Genomic DNA, 26402 nt, shown 5'->3' with positions numbered 1-26402 from the left:
GACGTTTAGAATTGTTAATTTATTTCGAACATTGGATAACAACTCTGACTGATACCATCCACCAAAAATCAGACAGGTCCTCAATGACTAGAGGTTTTCAAACGGACTAGGACACCTGTGATCTCTTTCTTAGAGGGAATGGACGAATAAGATGCATATTTTTGATTCTAAAAGACATTGGTATTCTAGGTAGCGCTAATCAGGGTGGGAATGGGGGGTTGGGGGTGGTAAGGGAGAGGGATTATTTGTGGGAATTGTAATTATTTAAATTTTTAACAAACTTTTCATAAATCTGGTGTGTCTTTCATGTATGTTTGCCTTTGTAATATTTTTTGAAGTGAGGCAAAATGTATGTTGAACTAAAATCGAAAATTTTAAACAATGCTTCTTACTAAAAATATTTGAGACATAATTATTTATTCAGTAATGAAATGGGTAACTTACTGTTATTAGGTCCTGGAGGGTTTTAAATAAGACTTTCTCTGCTTTGTTCGTCTTGCGATAGAATTCCTTGGGGCTCTAAAGGAACAAAACATGTTGGTCAGATACTCATTAATGATATATCATTATATATATAATGATATATCATTAAGTCATTATATATATAATGATATATCATTAATGAGTTACACATTAGACAAAATACCTTTAACCACCATCCTGGTTTATACCAATACCGGTCCTTCTTGAAGAACACGTTGGTATACATCCCAGCCTTGAGGAGGTGGTCAGCTGGCAGCCCCAACAAGCCAACAACTGCTGTGATATTGGAGAGAGAACATAAAGAATCACATCCTACATCAAGTCCCCTGTTGTGTTCAGACAAGTGTCTGAATGCAACAATCTTTCTATTGAAATCAACTTATATTTGGTTTCTTACTGTCTGGTACTGGCAATTGGGGGATGGGTGTGCATTTAAATACAAAAAGAGAAGCACACAGCCAAGACCCCACATGTCAATGGGCTCAGAGAAGGGGAGGCTCAGGCTGGTTTCAGGTGCACTGTGTGTACAAACCATAGACTGTATATAAAGATGGACGTAGTGTCCGTGACGTCACCCGTTGGTTTCTGAAGAGTGAAAATGAGGCTCGTAGTAGGCATTTCACCCAGCGCCATCTTGCCGGGGCCTGACTCCTCCTAGTTCCTGGCTAACCCATAAATGGGCAAAGAGGAGGCTAACCTGGTGCCTCACAAGGAGGCGCTTAAATGCCCCTCAGAACTGCCTTACATTGGGGTTGTTGTTGTAACCTCCACGTGCTCTCATAGCAGAAAAGAAAAGCTCCAAGTGGTCCTGACTGAGCTTAATTTAATTTGTTGCCAAGACGCAAGCCATCTTCTCTAACCAGAACCTCAACTGTCGACAAAACATTTCGAAGAAGTTTGAGCATGTGACAAGAGCACAAAGACTTTTTGTGTGTTATCCTGAGGATGGATAAAGTAAGATCTCCTGTCCATGATGTCTAGGTTGACACCAAGCTCTCTGATCATTGAGATGTTTTGAGAGGGACCATCACATGTCAAGGACACAACCCTAACTCCAATTTCATGGAGCCTAAAAAGGCTCTCTCAGATGAGGTTTGCTCTCTCCGCTCCTGTCATGCTGTTGATAAGAAAGTAAGCAATCGGAATCTTCCAGGACTCATTGATTGCCACAACCATAAGAACTAATGCTTGTGTTGCCACAACCTTTTCTATCTCACCAGCACTGATGTCGACATAGCCATGAATTTGGTCTCCCCCGAACTCTGTCTGCTTATGAATGTACATTTCATCCATCATTAATGCACAAACTGTGTCTTTTCCTTCTTTCTTCTGCTCAGCAACATGATCTTTTAAAGCTATGAATGAAGCAGCAGTAAATCCGGGATCTGCAGAGATGCTACAGTACCAATTTCGTATGGTCTGAGGATGAGGCAGAGCCAAGTGAAACTTCTCTCGGACATATTCATAAGCCTTTGGAGAGTAGAAGTGCAGCGTGGTTGCAAATTGCTTTATTGTTTCTGAAAAGACTGACCTTTTCCTCGTATGTATTCTCTGAAAGATGTCTCTGGGAACATCATCAAGGCCATCAAGAACAGAGGCACATTCAGTTGAAATGAGGTGTTTGTTTTGAAGTGAACCAGGTTGTTTTTCATTGGATCAAGAACCTCCAGTACTTTAAACATCGCAAACTGTGGAGGAAACAGAAAAAATTCTATTGGTGGCAGTGACAGCGTGGAATCAGCATTTCTCTTGATAAACAAGTCATGAGCAAGAAAATGTGTAAAAAGGTATTCTTCCATACGACTGAATCTACTCTACCTCTTTTTTAGCATTCTTTTTATCTTTTATGATCTTGATGGCCACTTCCTCTGATGTGCTCAAATTCACAGTCCTGACAACACTGGAAAAGCCTCCTTCTCCAATCCTCTCCTTGATGAGGTACCGAGTGGTGCTGCTGCACAAAATGATGCTCTTTGGCTTCTTAGATTTCTTGACCTCAGTCATTTCATCTGTGACAAAGAAGTAGAACATGTGAAGGTTACAATGTGGAGTCAGCAGTGGCAGGGGTGAAATAAAATCAACTTCCTGCCGGTACTATTGCCCCAGCCTTGTTGTTTCCCTAAATGTAACCGACACATTATCTGTTTCTTCGACTCTCTTTTCCTCTTAAACATCTGAATAACTGTTCTTTAGATTCACAATATCAGAATTCTATCAAAGTTACACAATACAGATACGTTTTTCAAACTCTTCATCTGCAAGTATCTTCAACTGTCAAATAAATATTTTCCATGAATTCATAATATAAAGCAGAATTAGCCTTGGAGCCATGTGTACTTGTGTAAACATGTTTAGTTACTCCCGTTCACTGTCTTGAGTTTTACTTACCAGTTTTATCAAAGGTTTTAAAACATTGTTGCTGATGTTTTCCTTCTTCTGGGTCTTCTTTCATTTCTGTATGGGGTAGTGTGGGTGTTCACACAACAAGTACAGTAGGTACTAACAGCATCGGTACAAAATAGTCATTAAATATGGCGAGAATAAATTACGAGATTAAAGTCGTAAATATTCTAACCTGTTGTTTTAGAAGAGGAGAGTTGTTAAAATGAGGGCATTGGAACATTTCGTAGAATTGTACTTTAGTATAGGTTTCACAAACAAGGAGATACTTAATCTTTTGGACTTAACCACGGAGGATCACTGTGGTCATAATTCACTTCACTTCAATTGAAGTCCAAATAGACAATTAAAATGTAAAAGATTGTTGTTTTTATATAATATTTATTACTATGAAGAGGCGAAAATTAGTTTAAAAGAAAAAGGAAATTGAAAAAGGAAATTTAAAATTTAAAAAAATTAAATCAAGCCTTTATATGTCTTTATATACAGTCTATGGTACTGCCCCCTCCTCCCTCTCCCCTACCAGTCAACTGAGAGCAGAGTGCACACAATATTGTCCATAAACTAAATGAAATAAAATCTGACATTAAGGTATTTCACATTATTAAGGTGAAAATGTGTGTTTTCAACGTATTATGACATGTATGTATGGTTTCTTGACTTAGGGTGGGATACTATTTGTGGTTTCTGGTGTTTTGCTGTCCATACTGACCATACATTTTTTTTTCAAAAATGTTTTACCATATTTTTAACATCTTATTTCCGTATAAATTAATCTGTAATTTAAACATCATAATAGTGTTAATTTTAGTGTGATTACATATTTGTGACATTACAGTATTTCCCCAGTATTTTCCACAGTAAAAAAAGTGTTTTTTAAATATTGTTACAGTAAAAATTTAAGTTAAGCACTGTTGGTAAATTTAGGGTAATTCCATGTATCTACTACACTTATAAATTGTTTTCAATTATACAGTCTTTTACTTGGTATTCAGCAGTTCTTTACCATACATTTTATGAACATTTCTTAGAGTGTGGTTACTTTTAAGAACATCTAATTTTATAATAATAATATTGACTTGAACACATTTGCCAACCTTGAGTTACAGGTGGAACAATGGGGGTCAAACCTTGGCCTGTAAACTTATTTTAATTTTATTACAAAGGAGATAATCCTAACCATAATCTTGCAGGCCTGGAGGAGAGGACAAAGCCTACTATGAAAAAAGGGAGTGACAGGCTAAGGAACACTGGCACGAAAAACGTTTTGATTTAGCATTGTTGACAAGTGCAACCTGGGAGTTAGACCTATTTTACTTATGCATGACAGCCTGCTTTGGCATCTCTGCTCCCTGGTCATTTTTTTCAACAAGCCTTGAACTGATTCACGATATCCTGACTGTGCCACAAAGAACCAAACAACTGTATCTGAGTGAAAGTAAATACATAATATTTCCTCACAGCAAGTTGCATGATTGAGTAACAATTACCTCCACCAAGGAGTTTATGTTTTGCCCTGTCACTTTGTTTGTTGGTCAGCAGGATTACGCAAAAACTACTGAATGGAATTCCATGAAACTCGGTGAAAGGATGAGACCAATGCAGTGCTTGGTTGCTGGTATTTTGCACTGATCACTTACTGCTGTTCAACATTGTAAGGAATTAGTGATGTGGCAATTTTATATATATTTTGGCCAATATATCAGTAATAGAAATTGTTCACTTTGATATATTATTATTTTTATTATTATATATGACATTATTCGATTAATACTGAAGCATCAGGGAGTATGAGCTGCTTTTCAATCATTTTTTCCCCAAAGAAACATAAAACAAATACAAGAAAAATACAAACAATTTCACAAACACAAAATATGAAAAAATATACCAATAATAATAACTATCTGTTCATTCCTGACCCATTACACATGTTTCTACCAAGTTTCATGGGAATCCATCTTGTACTTTTTGCGTCATTTTGCATATACACGAACAGACAACCAAGCAACAAGCAAATGGACAGGATAGAAAATATAAACTCCTCAGTGGAGGTAATAATAACAATAATAGTTCTGAGATGAATATAAACATTACAAAGAAACACTTCATTATTATTACTGTGTTGTGACTTTATTAAGTTTATTTATTGAATGTGTAAGATTTATCTTGTGAAAAATCAAGAAAAATATCAGTATTGGGTAAAAAAACAACAATCTTGTGTGTGTGTAAATATGAGTAACAGCTATGTGTTATTTAAATTGTAGTTTAATATTTTTCTGTTCATTTGATTTTACTCATATACTGTACGTCCACAAGCTATTTATATAAATACTCAGAATTTGTTTTACCTCATATTTGTATATATTCTTTTAGGATTTTGAATGTTAGACTTCAACTTGTTGAGTTGTTTTTTAAAATTTCAATTTACCTTCAATTAATTAATTTAACTACTACTTTCGACAGTGAAGGCAAGTAATATTCAAATAAGTAAAAGTACTTTATTATATTTTGTTACTCTCATGTGGAGTCCTAAATGTTTGGTTGAGAAAATCACAGTTTCCATTGTAACTCCTTGGACTGAGTTCATTTTAGCCTGCAGTAAAAAAAAACCTCCTGCCACAGTAAAAGCACATAAATATTATATAGATTTAAAGCTTTGCAGTACAAGCAGTGATTACCTCCCTCTGACATATATGACATCGGTCTGGCTCCTGATGTCCCAGTGATTGCAAAAGCCCATAACAGTCTCCAGAATTTCTCCAGTCAGCTCTCTAGTAAAAATGTTGGGTAATTTCTGAATAAACCCATTCGCAGCTAGCAAGTTCGATGACGTTTCAAACACGCAACAGAGGCAAAACTGAAAAAGCCCACAAATAATGCATATACATTATATATATGTATATATAAATTGGTCCAGTGATGAGCTAAAGATGATATATTAGTAATCTAAACTACAGTTTAGCAGGCAATTTTAAAGAAGTGCTAGATCCATCATAGTGGACTTTTTTTGTCCAACAGCCTTTTTTATAGAGAACATTTAGCTGGACTTGTGTCCAATTCCAACTCAATTGGACTCATGGTTTGAGGGGCATAGCCTTTCCAAAATTACCAGCGCCACTATCTGACCTATAAAGCTAATATTTCTTAAAAAGAATATAATATCCAATTGTTAGACCAAGTTTCATGTTTTCAGCTCATTCCAGCTCAGGGCACTTAGAGCGACAGCTGATGATGAATAATGGTAATAAACCAGCACAAAAAATAGGATGCATACCCTTTGGGCTTAGAACCCTTCATTTGGCAGCATTATTATTTCATCAACTGCATTGAAGAAAATATTATCACTTATGTAGATATCAATTACATTAGCTCATAGAGGCATTCACTCAACAGTACCTTTGGGTAAGCCGTCTAAAATGATGCAATACCAAGGAAGTAGGGTCAGTTGATGTTACCTTCTCAGACACAATTTTACAATTTTTCACATCACACCATATTACACAGATTAAACTAATACAGGACATTAAAACAATTAAAGTGAAGGCTGAAAACGTTAGCAGTGGCCCTTTAAAAATAAATCTTCCACTATATTGCTTGTGATACACAGACATCAGTTGGGAAATCAAACGGTTTCTCACAGTTCCTTGAACACTTACTTCTTGACAGTTTTTCATCTAAGTGGTTTGATTTTCTGCCTGCCCTGCACATCATGGAGTCAGTGGCTCGTCTTGCCTCTGTGAAAGTGTCAAGATGTCAGAGGCCTGCACTGGTCTACACACACACACACACAAAGAAACACTGGCTCTATGGAGCCAGTCTGTCAATCCAGTAGTGTTGGTATCGGTACTGGTACCAACATGTATTTCGATACACAAAAAATTTCATTATTGACTTTATTTTAATAGAAAATCTTAGAACTATATCATGATGCATCAGGAAATAAAATAAAATACCAGATAGACAGGCTTAATTTTTTTCCAGAGCTACTTTTGTGGAGAGTGAAGAGGGCTGGCGTTGCTTGCTTTAAGCACTGAATGTGGCTTTTTTTTTCACGGGTATATAAGTTATTACCTCTCGTTCTCTGAACTCCTTGTGCAGGTCTGGGGGCTTTTCATTCAAGTGCTTTGTCAAGTTGGAAGTGTTTGCACCCTTGGCCACACATGTTTTGTAACACCGTTTGCACAGTGGTGCATCTGTGTTAATGGCTTCACCGTGCTCATTTGTTTTCAAGCCGAAGTAATTCCATATAGCACCTGGTTTATCTACGAGTTGACTCCTGCTCCGTTTGCTGCTCCACACTGCCCGCTCACTCGCCTGCTCGTCCTGGCTTGCTCGCTTCGGCTCAAATTGCTACGAGGTGACGTCACGCAGCCAAGTAAAAAAAAAAAGTAGCGGTCTTATCCAAGCGCTGTATAGTACCATTTTAAATGCATCAATACCCCGGTATCAATTTAGTACCGGTATACCGAACAACCCTACAATCCAGGTATCAGTTAATATCAGTGTCCAGTAATGGAAAGACTGATTTCCGCTGCATGGGCACTGCCCAGGTATTGATTTGTTGAGTTCTCGCTTTACTGAACATTCAGAGAATGGAAAAAGGAAAAGACGAGGGACGGGAGAAGGTTAAAGTCCATGAAAAAAGAAATGAACAGTAAAAAAGGAAGACAGTGTGTGAATGTCTCTAGACAAAATACAAAATAAATGCAGACATTTTCAATATACTATCTACTGTATGTGGTAATTAATTTTGTCAAAAATAATAATAGGTAAAACTTATAAATAAATCAAATGGTAAATATGGCCATTTTAAGTTTAAGTGCCCCCGGTTTATGTTATAAAACAGTAAGATAAATTGAAATTAATGTGAATACTAAGGTAATTTATGTAAAAACGAAATTCTTTAAAATTATTTTAGACTATACTAAGGAATGAAATAGTGCCTCCATCATTTCAGACATAGACATTATAGCTCATTTTAGATTTTCAGTGAAGGCAAACATCATCCACACTCACCTGCAGGTTCCAGCCTCAGCAAAACTGCAGAACGGCAAAAATGTAACAAAGACAGCTTGTAGTTTTCCCACAACTGTTTGGCACATTTATATCTTGTCTCAAAAAAACTTTAAGGGTTTTAAGTTTTGATTTATGTGCACACAAAGTTTTTAGACTTGCACACCAATTTGCACTGCGGCTCCCTACACTCAGTATCACTAAATAACCACATGCACTATTTGTCAAACTATTCCCCAAAGTACAAGAGCTTGGAGGGTTGGAGCAAGACAAATGCAAATCTGTTGGCAATGTTTTTATCGAGGCCACACAGCAGCAAATGCAAAAGCTTGGTCAGTTTCTTGTTTTAAGCCAAACTGAGCATTTTATGCCATACTAACATCACTATACTGACATGATAAAACAAACAAAAACACTATGCAACAGCAGTTTCTATCTTTTGCTAAATGATATGTGGTTATATTCACATATGAGCAGTGCGAGAAGGGAAACAGTCAGATAGATATTTAATATCTCAGTGATGTTTACCCATCAAACAAACACTTTATATGTTTATTAAAATGATCTGGGATTATTTTAAGCTTCAAGTAGTCTGTGAACTAATTACAGAGTCTATTATATTCTGTGCTCAAATCCCATTGATTTAACTTAGAACTCATTTACACAATCACACACCTTGTTTTCCAGGCTCTACATGAGAGAACATTTTAGCTACAACCGCTTTACCACTAAAAACAAGTATTTTCTATATTTCTTCACTTTGACTATGTGAGCCAGTGTTTGACATAGTAACTTCATCCAGTGGAAAACTGACAGAGACTGTTTTCCATCTCAGTTTTAACATAATACTGTTCTTGCATTGCATGCATTGTATTGAGATCGAACAGTCACTCTTTGCCAGTATAAAGAAAGCACAACTAAACTTCTCTGCTTCTTCTCTTCCTAATTACTTCAAGCCATGAATTAGAATTAATTATGTGTAACAAGCTTGTCAAGACAAGATTTGTGTGGAGTGGGAGGAGACAATGTAGAAAGCACAACATCAAAGTGTGTGATAATGTAGTGCTGCGTATCTCAATGTGAGGGTCTTGTTGATCCTTGACAGAAAAATACAAAATCAAAATGTTTCATGAGCACAGGATTTGAAATAATGTTTCTGAAGCATTCATTTTCAACTTCGATTTTAAAATTTCTGAGACAAGACCCTGAGCACCTCACAATATGGAATGACAGCTCAAAATTGGCTTTTTGAAATGTTCTTATATTCTTTGTATAAATATTTATTAAAATATGACATAGTGATGTTACGATTTGGATTTAAACCCAATTACACCACAATGTAAAAGCACATTAATATTTATCCAGCCTCCATTGAGACAAAGGCAATGCTATAGAGGCCTACTAGCAGGGCTACTTCTTTCATAGACTTGTCTATTTTGGCTACATGGTGACATTAACTCATCGAATTTTGGGTTACAGATTTTAGGTTATTTTGAGCCACAGTAAGCCCCTTAGGTTGTTGGCTCCATTTTCTACCGTCTGCAAACAAGTTTTCTCTTATGGGATAGTTACTCCGTACAATACTCCAGCAGAGGAGGTTGCTGCAAGTCTTTAGTTTTGTGTTCTTTCACAGTTCAGCACTGTAGAAAAGGTTTACTGAAGAAGTACAAGCAGGTAGTTTATCCAGCAAGATAGGAAAGCCCACCGGGTCCCTTTTGGTTAGAGTCCCTTGAAGTCCCTTGAGATGTTCATGCACAAAACTGTCATGTTCCTGCCACCAATTATACATTTTTAACTTCTGTCATGTAGGCATGGCTGACGGCTGATGGTAGGATTATATGACTGCACGATGAAGAAAACATTAAAGATTAAAGATCTCAAAGCACTTTGTCGTACAGTTGTCAACAAAATATGTTGCCATAGCTGCTGGATGATCTGAATTATCACGACTCACTCCAAAAACTGAACCTATTTAATCTTCAGATATTGTTTAGTTCTGTCGTCCTCTGCTCTCGTTAGTGCCTGATGGGGCAGAGTTTTAAGCTCAGTGACTCAATGTTTTTCTGAGTAATGGTTCATTTCTCCACTTCTTTTTTCTATGAACCTGATATTTTTAAACACAGTTGATTGTATAACTCTGCATCAATTATGTTAGTTATATAACATTGTTCATGAGAACAAAGTTATTGGACCTTTTACCTTTGGAACCAGGAGGGCCTGGAATAGTTCCTCCCACACCTCATCTCAACAGAGAGCTGAAGTGATGGTGTCATGTCTGGGTTACTCTCTGTTCCACAAGCTTCTGTTGCACAATGCAGTCTCTCATTTAACATATGCTACATCAATCTTTCTAAAAAAAAGTCAAATGTGTTTCTGAGGTTGGCTGTTCACACTGTAAGAAAAATGGGATCCAGTAAAACTTCTACCATGTTCAGTCCTCTCTGTGCTGCTGTTACAGACTTATGTTATGTTGAGACTAATCCACTGGTGACAGCAAATCGATTGGAATTCATTTATTCTGCTGAAAATCTTTTATAATGTTGGAATTAAGGCGTCAGTCAGTTTGATAGAATGAAATAATAATAATAATGACCAGTATATATAGTCTTTGGTCCTTAATTATTCAGGACACATTTTATTTATCATCAGTTATTCCTTAATTACCCTATTAGTATTTTCTTAGTACTTTCCTTCTTCCCGTTATTATTCACTTTCTATTTCCCAAACAATGCATCTTTCTTTCTCTCCAACTCCTCGAGTCTCCTCCCTCTGTCCTCTCTGCTTATCTTCTCTTGACCTTCTCCATACTTGTCACTTCCTCTTCCATTCACTCCTTGCCTTGTCCCCTCGCCTCACCTGTAAACGTTGATCTCCTCTCGGGTTCATTTTTTCTCCAACCTCTCCCCTTTTCTTCTCTCCCCACTGTTTTATTCCCCCTTGTTTCTTTTCCTCTTTCCCCATATACTCCTGCCTCTTGTCTCCCACTCGTTCATAGATTATTTATCAAATCAGGATGCTGCTGTTACACTCTGTAGTCCATACACAGAAATCTATTGACAATAGGTTTGTTTCAAAGAAACCACAAGGGACTTTTCAAGGTTTGCTGAACTTGTCTTTACTGCCTAAATTGGAGTATAGATTATTCGAAACTTCGACAAAGAATGGATGAGTTGCAATTGAGGCAGAAAAGTAAAAATATGCTTAGGTTAATGGGGTATGGAAGAAGCAACTGGCTGAGGAAATGAGATATTAAGGACAAAGGATGCATGTCTTTGTAATGAGTTATGACTTTCTTGGTTATGGCTAATCCCTGCTTCTATTTGTTTACCGAGATATTGTAGAGACCAGAGAACACTTTATTTTCTAAGTCAGCAATTTCCTTATTCCTGGTAATTAGATCATATTAAAGAGATTCCCGAAAAACACTGGGCATATATATTTTAAAATTATATAAGGATACTATAAACAGTTGAGGTGAGGAAAAGGGACACATAAGGGTGGTTTATATATGACAATTCATCTGTAAGCATATATGCTTCTTCTATAGCTACCACCTTAATTCTAAAATAGTTTGGGACGGGTTGTTAAGTTGCTGATGTGTAATGATGAATAATTACCCCGGTTGCCAAAGCGACCCTTTGTGTCATGTTGTCAATGAAATACTGAGGCTCTCCTGCTCAGAAAATAATTAAAGGGCAGGTCATTTGAATGCAATTTAAAAACACATTTATACATTTAAACGATGCGCATACACACATTTTCTCCTGGGTTATTTTGTATGATTGATTCAGCCAATTACAGCAGGCAGTATCACACACAGCTACTACATTTCAATGACTATGTGCTTACAGTTCACAGAGGTGCACAGCTCCAACCAGGTAGCCTATAGGTGGAGACTGCAAGTAGTTCCGTTAAATGTTCATTTGAATCATCTACCTTTTCATTGCCTTAAATACTGACCGCCCACTCTCATGCTCCCTGCAATTCTTTCACTTACCCCTTATTTAAGGTCATGGTATAATCTCTCAATGTAGATTAGAAGAATTATGACTCTTTTTTCTTTTGTTTATTTTTTTAATACTTATTTCTTAATTTTAATGTCTCAACACAAATCCACAATTGTTGCCAGAGGCTATTGTCCCACAGGGAGGACATTTCTTCAAACTTGGTATAAAATTTGACTTTGACTGTAGGATGAACTAGATTTTGGTGGTTAAAGGTTACTTTGACCTCACAAAACACATTGTTGACATAATGAACCTGGCATCAGAAACAGCTTTAGGCAATCCATTCATTTTGGGCAAATAGAATTTGTCTGAATGATTATGGTCAAAGGTCAACTTCACTGTTACATAATAATGTTCTGGACGAAAGATACTTTCTTGGTGGTTATTTAATGTCATAACTCAAGGGGCTGTGATTATATTTTCTTCAGTTGGTAGAGACTCATGGCGCTAATTTTTCAGGAACCACAGACTGTCGAAGAAAGATCCCTGAAACAAAGTTAATTTGCCATTCCTTTATTGTTTTATAATGGATATTTTCTCAATAGACAAAAATGTCAAAAGACATCATCTTACTGCCTCTTTTTCCCTCATCAAAACTCCAAAACACAAAGATTCAAAGAGAATTTTACTTCCCAAAGAAAAAAACTAAATTAGTGTTGAGTTTGCACTGATGGATCCCTCACGACTACCATTTGCAGGCCCCAGTCTTCGTTAGTATTTCTCCTTTTAGGTCTTTGCAGAACAAACCACCATGAGAGATATAACAATTTGATTTCCATGTCAGCCTTACAATCTGGACATAACCTCGTAACACATCTATTATTTGATTTGACAGGGAGCATAGTTTTTCGATTAGAAAATTAACTTTAGTTCAAGTTTATGCCAGATCCTTTGCTGTGGTAACAGTCTGTAACTGGGTTTCATGTCATTTCAGTGACTTTCAGAGTTAAAAACACAATGAATCAAACACATCTCCAATATCAAATCCAAAGTAAACATCCTGGCGATTTCCCCCTTCATCATCAGTGGGGCACACATGGGGAGATCAATTTGATTGTAAACAATATTAGTATTATGACATATTCTTGCAAAACAGGTTGAGACAGACATAGACAACTTTTACACTAAAATTACTGAAAGTCCATTGGGCAGGACAAAGACACATTGTCTAAATACACCAAGATGCAACCAACTGAGTAGCCCTTGTTTTCTTCAGTCTTTTGATCTGTAAGCTGTATATTTGTGGGTCCTGTTATTCACATTGTGATGTTATTCAATTATTATATATTTATATATGTTTCTGTGAACTATCCCTTTATTGGCTTTGTATGTGAGGAGCAGGATCTTGAATTCTATTCTGAATTTTACAGGGAGCCAATGCAGAGAAGCTAAGAGTAATATGATCTCTACTTCTAATTCCTGTCAGCACTCGTGCTGCGGCATTTTGGACCAACTGGAGGCTTTTTACCGATTTCCTAGGGCATCCTGTTAATAAGGAATTACAGTAATCTAGTCTAAAGGTAAAAAAAAAATCTAATTTTCTTAATATTGCGCAGGAGGCAGAAAGCTGTCCTAGAGACTTGTTTTATGTGTTGGTCAAATGACATGTCCTGGTCAAACATAACTCCAAGGTTCCTCACAGTTGAGCTGGAGGCCAAACTGACACCATCCAAGGTGACTATCTGGTCAGACAATGATGTTTCGGGCCAAGTACAACCACCTCAGTGAGGAAAAAAGTTATGGGTCATCCAGGCCTTGATGTTCTTGAGACATTCCTGAAGTTGAACTAAGTGATTAGATTCATCAGGCTTCATAGAAATGTACAGCTGGGTGTCGTCTGCGTAACAATGGAAGTGTATGTGGTGCTTTCTGATGATGGGCGAGCACATATAAGGTGAAGAGTATCGGTCCAAGGAAAGAACCTTGTGGAACTCCATGACTAACTTGCATGTGCACGGAGGGGTCATTGTTGACGTTGACAAATTGAAATCTATCTGATAAATATGATTTAAACCAGTCTAGTGCCGTTCCTCTGATCCCTACATGTTGCCCCTCTCTGTAGCAGACTCTCATGAACTATGGTGTTAAATGCTGCACTAAGATCCAACAGGATATGTATAGAGACAAGTCCATCATCTGATGCCATATCTGTTATGTAGTTATAAAGGATTAAATTAAGCAAAAGTTAGGATTCTCTTACTGAGGGCAAACCAAACAATGCATGCACAGTGCCTGTCTGATGCCTTGACCAATGTCCGTTTTGTCTGAAAGCTGTCACATGTGTAACTTCTTCTGTATCAACAGTAATACTGGAGAGGATTAAACTAATTCCTCAATGTTATCCAAGCATTTTTTTCCAGAGTTACATATATGTATTTAAAAGGTGTCATAGTTACAGACAGTACTAGCTGCCACAGTGATTGATATGATGAAAAAGTGTATACTAATTAATTGCAATGATTCCATTGTCATCTTCCATATATCGGTAGACTTATTTACCTCCTTCACCATTGCACATTTTTGTTAACTTTTTATACAATTTTAAGGTGAGACATAAAAATAAATTAACAAAGAGAGAAAATAATTGCTCGACCCAGACCACAAAAGAGAAAGCAAAAACTAGCCAACTAGCCAACCCAGGGAATGGTGGTGGTACCTGTTTACCTTTTAATTGCATGCTCTAGACTAAATTATAGAAAATTTCTATTTTACTAAGTCTATGTAATATATGATGGAATATTGATGTAGGAAACAGAAGGGAACAAAAAACACTGATGATTTTGAAATACAAAAAAATAACCCTCCTCTCACTCCAGTGCTGTGATTTCCTCTGATTCTCCATGTGTATTTTTGCATTGTCTCTAGCTGGGCTGTCAAGAGAGGCTGGAGGAAGTCTGACATCTCTGTTGGTTCAGCCGATCTCTGCCTTCCTGGCCAAGAAGTTACTTTCCTCTTCATCAGCAGGGCAAGACTCCTGCGTTCCTCTTGCCATGCCGCCTAACACAGGTATTGATTCCTTATCTGTAATTATTCATGCGTAAAACATTTTTTTTTCATTTTTGTCATCATTGGAAACATAATCAGTAATAACGGAAATAATACAGCATTTGGTAAATGCACAGATTGTTTTGTTGCTTCACTGTTCTCTATTTTTGTTTCAGTAGTGCTATGTGCTTTGTGGATATCATGTCCTCTTTGGTGTCTTGTGGGGGTACAAAGAAAATAAAGGGGGCCAAGGTTACTGCATCTTTTCCCCTACCACTGGAGTGAGAGTTGCATCCTTGTTCTTTTCTGTAGTCCAACAATACACAGTTTGTGACAGAAGATTGTATATCAGCTTTTAGCCAATAAAAATGATGGGTTATTCACTTGGAGTTGGCTCCAAGTGAAGGATTTGTTTGTGCATGATTGAGGTACAGTTTATATGGGGGATAAGGCTGGCAGGCTGCTGTGTCCGCATTGATATTCATTATTCCATTAATTGATTTGGCAGACTTCATCGAAAGCAACTGAGGTGTCACAGGTGACCTTCAAGTTCTAAGTGCTATGTTTGTTCAACAAGACAAATTGTAGAGGAACAGGTCCACAGGAAGGGCTTGCTGCTCAGTGTAGGTTGTTAGAAGGAAAGGCTGCGACAGCTTGTTCTACTATCGGGGAACCACAATCGAGAATACAAGTGTGTAGGGATGCAAAGGCAGACTATGTTCCTCAGAGGAGTGTGTATATGTGAATCTAAATATATATATACTTTATATGAAGTCTAGAAATGGTCCAGGTTCATCCAGTAAGAGGTGCAGGGCAGGGCTGGGTCTAAGTGGTAAAGGACAGATGGAAGGTTGCTGGAAAGAGATAGTGAAGAGAAGTGACTCTGAATCTGTGTCTATTCCTGTTGGCTTGTAAAGTTCGCTATGAAAAGATGAAACATTCAATTAACATGAGTCAGACAGGATATCAGTCTTGATTAGATAAACTGTCCTCCTGCTGCAATCCATTTGCAAGCTCTGCAGGGATCCCTTTCAATCACACTGAAGAGAGTACCACGGCTTGTCACTGTTATGTGTCTATAATTACACTGAAGATTCCCCCCTTGTATTTGATTCAGACTAGAGGGGAAATTATTCTTCGATTAATTAATTTGGTGATCAACGGCAAATAATCTATTTTGATGATTGAATAATCATTGACGTAATTACTCATGTGAAAATACCGTACCAAGAATCATCTGTCAGGATTTGCTTCTCTGTTTAATGTAATTGTAATCTGAATATATTTGTGCTTTGTGAAAATCCACACTCACACACAAAAACCCTAACAATGCATTAACCAGATAAAAAGTGTGTTTTTGCTTCACCGTGCTCTAATGAAATCGATCACTTTTACCACTGCCCACATTTCCCATAGCATCTTTGATTTATGATGTATGGAATATGACAAAAATAACTTTGTGAAGGTAGTCATTAGCGACTGAACTAACTATACAGTATATATACAGTATAACAGCATGCTACAAACAAGCAGGCCACACATTTCTCATGGATGTGTCTTTTATTTTGGGTGTCATGTGATCACCAAATGTATTTAAGGGAACCCCAGTTCATAGGCATGAGCTACTGGAAGTTGGACTCATCGGGAGGGGGGTCAAAGCAGAACATGGCTTCAGTTTGTGGTGGTCCAGCTCATTTTGGCCTGACAAATATTACAGTATGGCAAGCTTTATGCACTACATATTAGATTAATGGTAAAATGGATTTATTTACAGATACTTTCACAGATTTTCACCGGTAGAAATAAGGTAATTTCTTAATAGCACTGTGCATACAAGTGCCTAAGACCTCTCAAGTCCACTAGACCTTGAAAAGATACAGAATGGAGTCACAGTTCAGCCAGAACATGATGACGCCTTATCCTTCGGCAATAAGTGCTGAACATGAAATCTATTAGTGATCTATGGGATCAGTGGTTACCTCAAAATAGAGAAGGGTAATTTTGCCCTCAATATGGAGAAGACTGGGAGGGACGAGTAGATCAGAGGCAGTCAAAGATTAGAGAGATCTGCTGGTTTACATTGTGAGGCCAGTTTAATGCAGCATATCATCTGTCTACATCTGAACTGATGTGATGCATTATGAGTGCCTCTGTCTTTCTTCATTGATGCTACCTTGGATGAATGCAGAGCTAATTTGCGTGACTTCATATGATTTTATCATTATGTATGTATTCATTTACTAGTGTTAGCAAAAAGCTCATACGTGGTAGAAACCGTTGAAAATATAGTAGTAGCAGAAACACTGGCAAGCAGAAACCCCTGATTTCCTATTTCCCACTGACATTTATCTCATTTGTTTATTCACTTATATAATCACTCTCAGATCCATTAAAACATATTTCAACCAACAACATTTCTTCCAGTTTGGAGGACAGCTTAAAACATGGCGGCCCCCCCAACATGTAAATATAAAGTTTTCAGATATAAAGGGCCCATTCTATTGTAAAAAAAACTATAAACAATTCATACAATTGAGATGATTACACACCAGTGAAAACCTCACTAGGATTATTTTATATTCAATTTCTGCCAACAATTCCTCTCACCTAAATCTTACACACTGAACCTTTAACCTCAGCAACAGTTTCACTAGTTTTGGAAATTGCTGATCTGAGTTTCCACCTTCTGCAGTTTGCCTATAGCAGTGTCCAGAAAATGATTTCAGACTGCCAGGGTTTCAAATATTACACATGCATAAGGTGCCAATCCAGTCAACTTGAGGGATGGGATAAAAAACCCTTCCAACACATCAACTTGTAAGCTCACCTATACAATCTACTCTTCAACTAGTTACATACATCAAACACCTGAAGATATTTTTTGATAGCCGAAAAACCTAAGAATGTAATTTTAGAGGACATATTTGGGGTTTCAGGGCTTTAATAGATGCCAGGAGAGGAAAATGAACAGCTCTTAGCCTCAGAATGCTGCTTCAGAAATGTCTCCACTTTTCTAAGCCACAAAGTAATTGCTCTTCGCTCCTTCAATCCAAAGTGTTTTGGTGTTGAGCTTAAAGAGCCCATATCTGTTGACCCTAAGTGCGGATAAGGAAAAAGCAATAGGAATAAAGGTAAGGAGGCATGCAGAGATAACATTTAATCTATACGTTATAGGCTGTTGTACCTGTCGCCCAGCAGGCTGGTCAGTGACTCATGTAGAATGTTTCTTTCACTTCATTATTTCAATCTAAAATAAAGCCTCTAAAAACATTTGCAGTCAAAGGAACTTTATATAGAGACCTGCTCTCTAACCCTTTTTATTACATTCCTGTTTTATTGTAGTTGAATGCCGTCCTTGCTCTTGTTATTTTGTGCTGCTTAATTACTTGAACTTATTTTATTGCAGTACAATTTTGATTGCCTTGAAATGTGACTTGGCTCTTGGGTGAGCCTCATGGTCAGATCATCATAAATGAAGCAGTTGTTAATTAACCTATTGTGAATGAGGTGAGAGAAGAGATGCAGGGACAAGATCGTACCGGAGGAGCCAATGAGACTGTCCTTCACACAAAAGGAAAATGAATAGCAAGATTACATTAAACAGATACTTTCTTATGAATGAACTTGATGATTGTTTCCACATTCCTCCTTGAGGGCAAAGCACGCCGCTGAAATATGAAGGAATTGGGGCAGTATTTTACAGGCACATATAAATTCGAGCAGAATATATTACTCAAAAAAGACAAGGAAAGAAAATAAATATATAGTCCCTGAGAAAGATGAATAGATGATAAGAGGGTAGTGAGGACATCTTCCTGTTATTCAAATGGGAGAGTGGTTGGTAGAAATATAGAGAGACTGGAGCACAAAGAAGCCAAGCAGGAGAACTGAATACAATAGTGAACAAGGTGAAATAAGCAGTGATGGAATGACTTTAAAGGGGCTGTTCAATTAAATCACAAATCAGTGTATTGCTTTACTACCTCCAGTGATATGTAACCGTATTTATCATACATTCTGAAATATGTAGCTGCCACCTCTTCAGTACGGTGGGTGAATTTATCTTACATTTGTGGCTCTCACAACAATGAAAATGATTTTTGAGGCAAATGAAGATGCATAGAGTTTACTAAAAAATCTATTGTTCCAATTGTTGTTCATAGTTAGAGTTTCATTGTCCTAATATTTACTACTGAGCACCTAAGATAAAGTAAAGATGTAGGTGAGGTTACTTTTGCAGGTTTTGGTCATAAACTATAGTATTGGACAAACTGTATCTGAACCAAATTTCCCAACAATCCATTCAATAATTGTGGAGTTATTTAAATCATATCAATAGAATGGCAGCTCTGGAGGAAAACTCAGGAATATCAAAGTAATTCTGGTTCATATCTGAGAACAATGTATGTTTCCAAAAAAATGTGCTAATCCATCTATTTTTTTTTTTTTTTTTTAATATTCCATGTTCATGTCTTTCAACTCCCTGGGGTCTCTGGCCACTGGGACTACCAGGACTCTGGGCCTCTGCTTTGGTGAGCTGGCTGAACTTGTTACTGGCCTTGTGAGTCTGTATCTGTGTGCATGTAATTCGGAGTACTAGCTGTTCCCACCTCATAAGTCCACGGCTGATTTTCTGTCCCAGTCTTGGCAATGCAGTCTCCGCCGTTGGAAAGCTTCCCTGATGTTTATGCAGCTCTTTGCCCTTGTCTGATTATAGAATTCCTTTTTTTTTTTTTAGTTTTTGCTCTGATTTTCTCCTCCTTGGCTTTTTTCTCCTCTCCTGCATGAAAATTCAATTATGCTGTTGGAACTATATGACAAGCCCAAACGCCTCCTTGTTGGGGATTGGCTAGAATAGTCTTGTGTGGCTCGGTCAAAGCCACTTTGTTTGTTTCCCATAAACAGAGTCATAACTGTGTAGGAACAGCTTCCACATTGTGCACACAGTGGACAGCTAGAGGAAATATTTATTGAATATGATGAAAGGTGTATTGGGTAGGATCTCATCATGTCCAAAAGGAAGACCATTTGAGCAACTAATCCCATGTGGGTTAGGTTGAGGAATGACACTCAAGTAGATTTGTTCAACAGGTCTGTCTATTCTGCTTCTATGTGTCATTTTTTAACCATTATGCAACTGATTTGATTAAATTGAGCAATTTGTGCATAATTCCCTGTAGTGCTGCTCAACTAGAGGGATCAAGCATGTTGAGGTGTATGGCTGGTGTATGTGGTTAGGCAGAGTGTGTATCTATGTGGAAGAAAAGGAGAGATGAGATGATACAGTATTAAGCGCTAATTCTCACATTTAAGAGTATAAATCCCTTTTTATCCCAGCATCCTCACCGTATGCCTCTACCACACTGCCACCTTCTGCTCCCGCTCTTCCTCATTCTCAATCCTTCGTCTTTCCCTCAAGCCCCCACTCACTCATTCCCCCTCCTTCCCTACATCCTACCCCAGCAGTTTTTCGCGGTGGATGCGAGGGAATCGTCATCTCCTGTTGCCAGCATGTTTTCCCATTGTGCACGTGTACGGTCTGTCCATTTCCATTTATTCCCCAATAAATCCAAGCTGCTGGTCACTGACTGGAACACTGCTTTCTGCTGTTTCCCATGTTGCACAGATAACAGTCAGTCACGCACACACACACACACCAAGTTTGTTACTGTCACACACCCATGCCCAAGTGACTCACACAGACAATCAATGCTATACCCCCAAAAACCAGTGGACACATGAGTGCAGTTGATCCATCAGTGCAGGGGTCTTATTGTGCTGAGTGAGCTACTCTCCTGGTGGTATTTCACACAATTTCAGATTTGTATTTTTTATTTATTTTTTGATCCGGTAGCTTTTACTTGTCACTTTTGGATACTTACTGTTTGATATAATATTTGATATACTTTAAGTTTATATTGGTTTACTGTCTCTTCAGTGGTTTGGGAGGGTCTCTCAATGATATGCTGTAGATCATGATTTTTTTTTTAAGTAGTACTGTATATTTATGTCAGTGGATATTTATTGTATGTCCTGTATCCACATAGTGTGTCAGAGGCTGCTCTGGTTTAGGAGTCCTCAATCTGAGAGAGACACAGAGAGAGTGTTTGTGTGTGTATGTGTGTGTGTGTGTGTGTCTAACATTGTCCCCGCTCTCAGTGCAGCCCAAGCTTGATGTACATCCAATTGTCCTGCAAGGTAGGCGTCTTTTCAAAGTGTTCCTATTACATCCAATGAGTTGGAAAGAGGGAGAGAATTGGAATTAGAGAGTGAGAGACAAAAGGGGGGAAAAAAAGGGAGAGCGAGCACGAGAGAGATGTAATCTGTCTCCAATCGATTGGCTGCACCTCTGACCACTCTTGGGATCCCAGTATCATTTGTTTCCATCTGCCTGCCCTCTTTCATTTTTTTCTCCTCTCCTTTTAATTCCCTTTCTACTTATTTTTCTCTTTTAATTCCCATTCAATTAAGGCTGGCTGTATTGGCTGGTCATTGGTTAATTGCTCAGGGGGCCTCCGTGGAGATCGCCAGACCTTAAAGAGATTGTGCGGTTGCCCTCACAATACTTTCATTACTGTGTGTGTACAAATATGTTCATGTATACTAGTGTTTATTTGCCACACTTGTTTCCAGTCGTGATTAATGGATCTTTTAAGAGATTCTCGCTCATTTTAAGTTCTATCAGTGCTTTGTTTTTATGTTTTCAATATATGTTTGCTAGAAAGCTCATCTTGTCTAGCTTTGCAAAATAATCCTATGCAAAGATTCCTGAATACATCTGGCTCTTTGGGCTCCTTACTAACCATTTAGCATCCAAGCAGTTAAAAGATGATTTGTGGTGTACACACAAGACCAGCACATCCAAATGTCTTCCCGTTTCACATTATTTTACACCTTCCTGAAAAAGTGACAAAACCTGAGTTAAGCAGTGATACATTTAAGAGTCTTGTGTGTATGTGTGTGTGCATGTGCTACTTATGTTGTGGGGACCTAAATACACAGTCGCAGGGCACATGGGGACTTTTCTTCAGGGGAACAATGTTAGAAGACAAGGTTAGGTCAGGTTTAGGCAAGTAGCTGCTGTGGTTAAGGTGAAAGGTGTAAGTTTCCAGGAAATCAATATAAGTCAATGTAATGTGCTCTGATGTGATGGAGATTGGTGTGTGTGTGTGTGTGTGTGTGTGTGTGTGTGAGTGAGAGAGACAGAGAGAGAGAGAGAGAGAGAGAGATAGGGCACGTCCACCTCTCTCATCTTCAGCTCTTTTAGATTGATTAATTCACTGAACACACTCTGTCCCCATCAGGCCTTGCGGCTTTGGCTCTATATTTGAGAGGTCTGTCTGTTGACCAGACAATTACCCAGCTAGTCCATCACTACCTCTAGGTGTGCCGCAAGCTCCTGTTTACCCTGGCGAGACGGACTGATTGCCCTCACACGTTTACACATGCACGGACATGACACCACACACATGTTCCTGCTGTTGAGAAGCATGTACACACTTCTTGTCGTACTTGAAGCATCACTGGGGTGAGGGTAGGTTGATGACAAGACTGCAGGGGCTAGTAGAAGTAGAATCACATCATCCTGCCTGCACATCATAAAACACCACTTAAACGTTTGATTGAGGAGGTTGGCTCATTTACAACTATTAAATCTTTATTTGTGGTTAGTCATAATGTTCTCTTAGAGCTTATTGACAATATAATAAGTGGCATCGTTTTCTTTTAATCTGGGATGAACTTGGCTGCAAGACTTAATGACCAATGTGTGTGTAAAATCCTGATTTTATTCAGACACATGCATGAGTCACTTCCAGTTCATCCTGGAGGATTGATGTTGAGGTCAAAGCACAACATTTGGAGCACACTGTTGTGTTCACGTTCACTGTTGATGGAGCTTAACTTAAATGGAACTAAATGTCACCAGCCACAACCATACAAGTGTATCAGCTTTGAAGATGTGCAGTCAATTTACAACAATATTACTTACAACACTGACAAATGTACTTTGACAGTTTAGATGAAGATGCTAAGTTTTTAATCAATCTTAATATGTATCTAAATCATAATAGTTTAATTCTGCCTCCCCCCTTCTCTCTGACTATTTATCGATCTATTGATCACTCAATTGATCGCTGCTTTCAGACACTGACCTCTGGATAGTCACATTCCCTAGAGAGGCTGCATGTGAGAGAGAGACTCCAGACTTTCTCACCCGACTAACTAACTAATAAACTGATAAAGCCGATGTGACAATACAGCAGGGGATCATTTGAAGGATTCAGAACGTGGAACATAGTACATCCTGCCCTTGCCTTTGTGCCACCCCTCTCGTGAATAGTCTGGAGATTTCTGTCTGACTGCAGAATCTCCTGCTGTGTTGTTGTGCGGACATTCCCTGGATGTCTCTGAAAACAGCTTATGTATGTGTGTCTGTCCACGCACATGCACATGTAATCCAACACGTTCACCTTAAACCAATTAGAGTCAGAAGAATCAAAGCATTGAATCCTGAATTCAAATTCTGTCTTTGTCTTGTTTCCTTCCCTTTTAACTTTTTAACCTTTATGCATCTCTCTCTCTCCAATTAGAGTTAGAAGAATCAAAGCTGTGCCTGAATTCTAAATTCAAATTTTGTCTTCATTTTGTTTCCTCTCTTAACTTTTTAACCTATATGCATCCCCAATTCTTTCTCTCTCTCCTCTCTCTCTCTCTCTCTTTCTGTCTCTCTGTCTCTCTTTCTCTCTCTCTCTCTCTCTCTCTCTCTCTCTCTCTCTCACCCCCTCTCCCGCTCAGAACAAATGCCAAAAGTGTAACAGATTTCCGTGGCAATTACATTGCAAGGCTGTGGAGGGAGAGGCGAGCGAAGCAGAACAACTTGAAATGGCTTTATAGAAAGGACTCCCAGGCCCTTTAATTACACCGCTATTGATTACTGTGTGCAGGTTTCCCACATTCACTAACTGATTTTTCTTCTCAACTCTGCATTTAATTCCCTGCAGAGAACAGCTCTGAGATGCCTCTGAATTTAGACTCTATATCAGCTCTTTTCATTAGGTGGCACTTACGGTTTAAATGTATGGGTCTGTGGCTGATAAAAATCAGCTCACTTTATTGCAAGCTGTGATTACTGTCATGTAGCAACAAGTTTTAAATCACCACCAAAATGTGAGCAATACGGTGTATGTGGTGCTCCAAGACCGTTATTATGGTAGAAACATGTATACATAGGTTTTATTAACATGAAAATCACAGTAATCTAAAATGAATGAGTCAATCATTTGTCAAATAGCACTTTATAAGTAAATCAAATACGTCAGACGTTGTAACAATCGTAGCTTCTTGTTGATCTCATTCAAAAACCTTACTATGGGGGTTCACCTTTTATTTTACCCAAACTTAAAAGGACAGTATAAAATGTTGCATGCCTCAGTCCTTGTTAAGTCTTTTTCTTGGACTAAGATAAGAAGACCCTAAGCACAGGGACATACACTTGTTTTTTGTTTTTTTTACAAGATAAAAATGTGCCTAACAACTTGACAAATGCAAGCAGTTATGTGCTGTCAGTAATGCTATGTTGGCTAAAGATAGATAGATAGATACTTTATTGATCCCGAAGGAAATTCAAGCATCCAGTGGCAGTAACATACATTGAACATACATTGGACTTGACTTATGCATTAGAGTTAACTTATAACACAGTGACTAAAGTCAGTGTGCCAACATGACGACAGTAGCAATGCTAACATACATACAGGCATATATTATATAAAGTAAGTTTATTCTTTAAATATTAATTAGCACTTGAAGGTGTGCTGTACAGGATTTGTTGGTTTCTGTTTGTAAACACTTGTAAGGAAAAGGATCTGTCATGGTGATGTTCCCTGATGCAGACATAGGTTAAGTTTCCTGTTTTAAGGCTGATTTCAGTGACTGAAACCCTGTGCCGTCCGTGGGGGGCAGTTTGTCTAACCCCTCTCCGACACCCGGATGTTTTGACTGGAAAATCCTGAAATACACAAGAAGAAAATACTTGTGACAGCGTAGTTAGTTGTGTCACTAAGCATGTGGGTCTGTTACACAATGGTGAAATCCGGATGAATCCTACCATTGATATTCACTGTTTCTGTCACTGTTTGGAAGCGAGCAGGTAGAGAATTATTTTCGTCTGTTGGCAGAAACATACAGAGGGGAGCAATGGGCATATCTGCTCTCACTTTTCACATTTCATTTACCTTGTAAAAGACACGGGACAAATACTGCAGTCCCTTTAAATATTTTCATCATCTCTCAAAACTTAACTTCGAGTCACCTCTTACCTGTAAAAACAGCCCTATCTGTAAACCCATTCATCATGAGGTGGAATTACTCTATGACAAATCTCTCTGGCTGTGTGCGTCTGCAGATTGAATACACAAACGGGGCCACATGTTCCATCCCGGCTCTTTAGCCAAAGTCATTTGTGCCAGTGTCAAAAGTGATAAATGGCGCCTATGAGAAAAAAGGCAGTGAATTTTTATAATGTATTAAACAGGAGGAAAGCATGGGCCGGGAAAGTGGGCTGTCGTGCTGTGGTGCGGCTGTATGCAAGGGACCTCTGTCACACACAGTTTGAGCCCCTGCTTCACATCTTTACTGGCACCTCTCTTTATTTCCCTCAGATATCCAGCCACCAACAGCCCCTGGAGCTCTGTCCAGCAAGGAAGCAGAGCTGGCAGACACATTATACACTGACTGCTCTGCCAATTGCATTGTGTGGCACTGTGTGTGCGTGTGCATGTGCGTGTGTCTTCCTCTTCTGTTTTGTTCAGACCTTCAGCTGTGAACAATACATTTATCATATATTTTTGTTTCTTATTCATTCTTTTACAGGGTTAAATTAAGACCAGAATGTGAAAAGTAGAGTCACTTTGAGTGTATATCACCAAAAAACATTCTGGAGGCTAGAAACAAATACCTGTGTTGAATTCCTTTTATTCCTGAATAAACATTAGTCTCAATTTTTTTTGGTAACATTGAACAATTACCAGCACCAAGAGTCAGTCAATTGTTAATGTGTTACTTAGTTTAAAGTTGTTGTGTAACCACAAGGAGTTTACAAAATAACAAAATAAGCTTCTTATGACTGTGTCTTCAAACTTAAATCATAAACATCAAACATGTTTCACATTAGCAACAATTGGCTCACGCGGAACTTGCCAATGAGAGCGAGCTGACCAGTAAGCGTCATCAAGCAGATGTGTACTTTTATCGCTGAAACTAAAAACAACAGTACATTTCCAAGTCGCCTCCAGCTTCTTTTCAGTCACATATTTTATTCTCCTTATTCTGTTTTTCGCTGCAAAACAGAACACATGCTAGTGTAGCAAGCGCACAGCGTTGATTTTACTCCATGTTTGTTTTTCTTCTCATGTGGCGGTACATCACGTGAGTTCCTGTGTGTGGTCTTACATTCTGACCAACTCATCATGTTTCTGACGATTGTAATTCTAAAATTGGTTGAATTTGTCGTTG

The 26402-nt window shown here is 38.2% G+C and overlaps 1 protein-coding gene across 1 annotated transcript in view; it reads left to right on the top strand.

Moving 5' to 3' along the window:
- The window catches only part of LOC109625321 (inactive N-acetylated-alpha-linked acidic dipeptidase-like protein 2), a 428309-nt gene that overhangs the window by 250757 nt on the left and 151150 nt on the right, over positions 1–26402 (top strand). Inside the window, exon 9 of the mRNA XM_020080522.2 lies at positions 14769–14909. Within this exon, the coding sequence (XP_019936081.1) occupies positions 14769–14909 (141 nt within the window). The remainder of the gene's footprint in view (positions 1–14768; positions 14910–26402) is intronic.

Source organism: Paralichthys olivaceus, chromosome 3 (genome assembly GCF_024713975.1).
Source record: "Paralichthys olivaceus isolate ysfri-2021 chromosome 3, ASM2471397v2, whole genome shotgun sequence".
NCBI classification, from domain to species: Eukaryota; Metazoa; Chordata; class Actinopteri; order Pleuronectiformes; family Paralichthyidae; genus Paralichthys; species Paralichthys olivaceus.
Note: the sequence above shows the minus strand (reverse complement) of the source record. Positions and strands in the feature narration are given on the sequence as shown.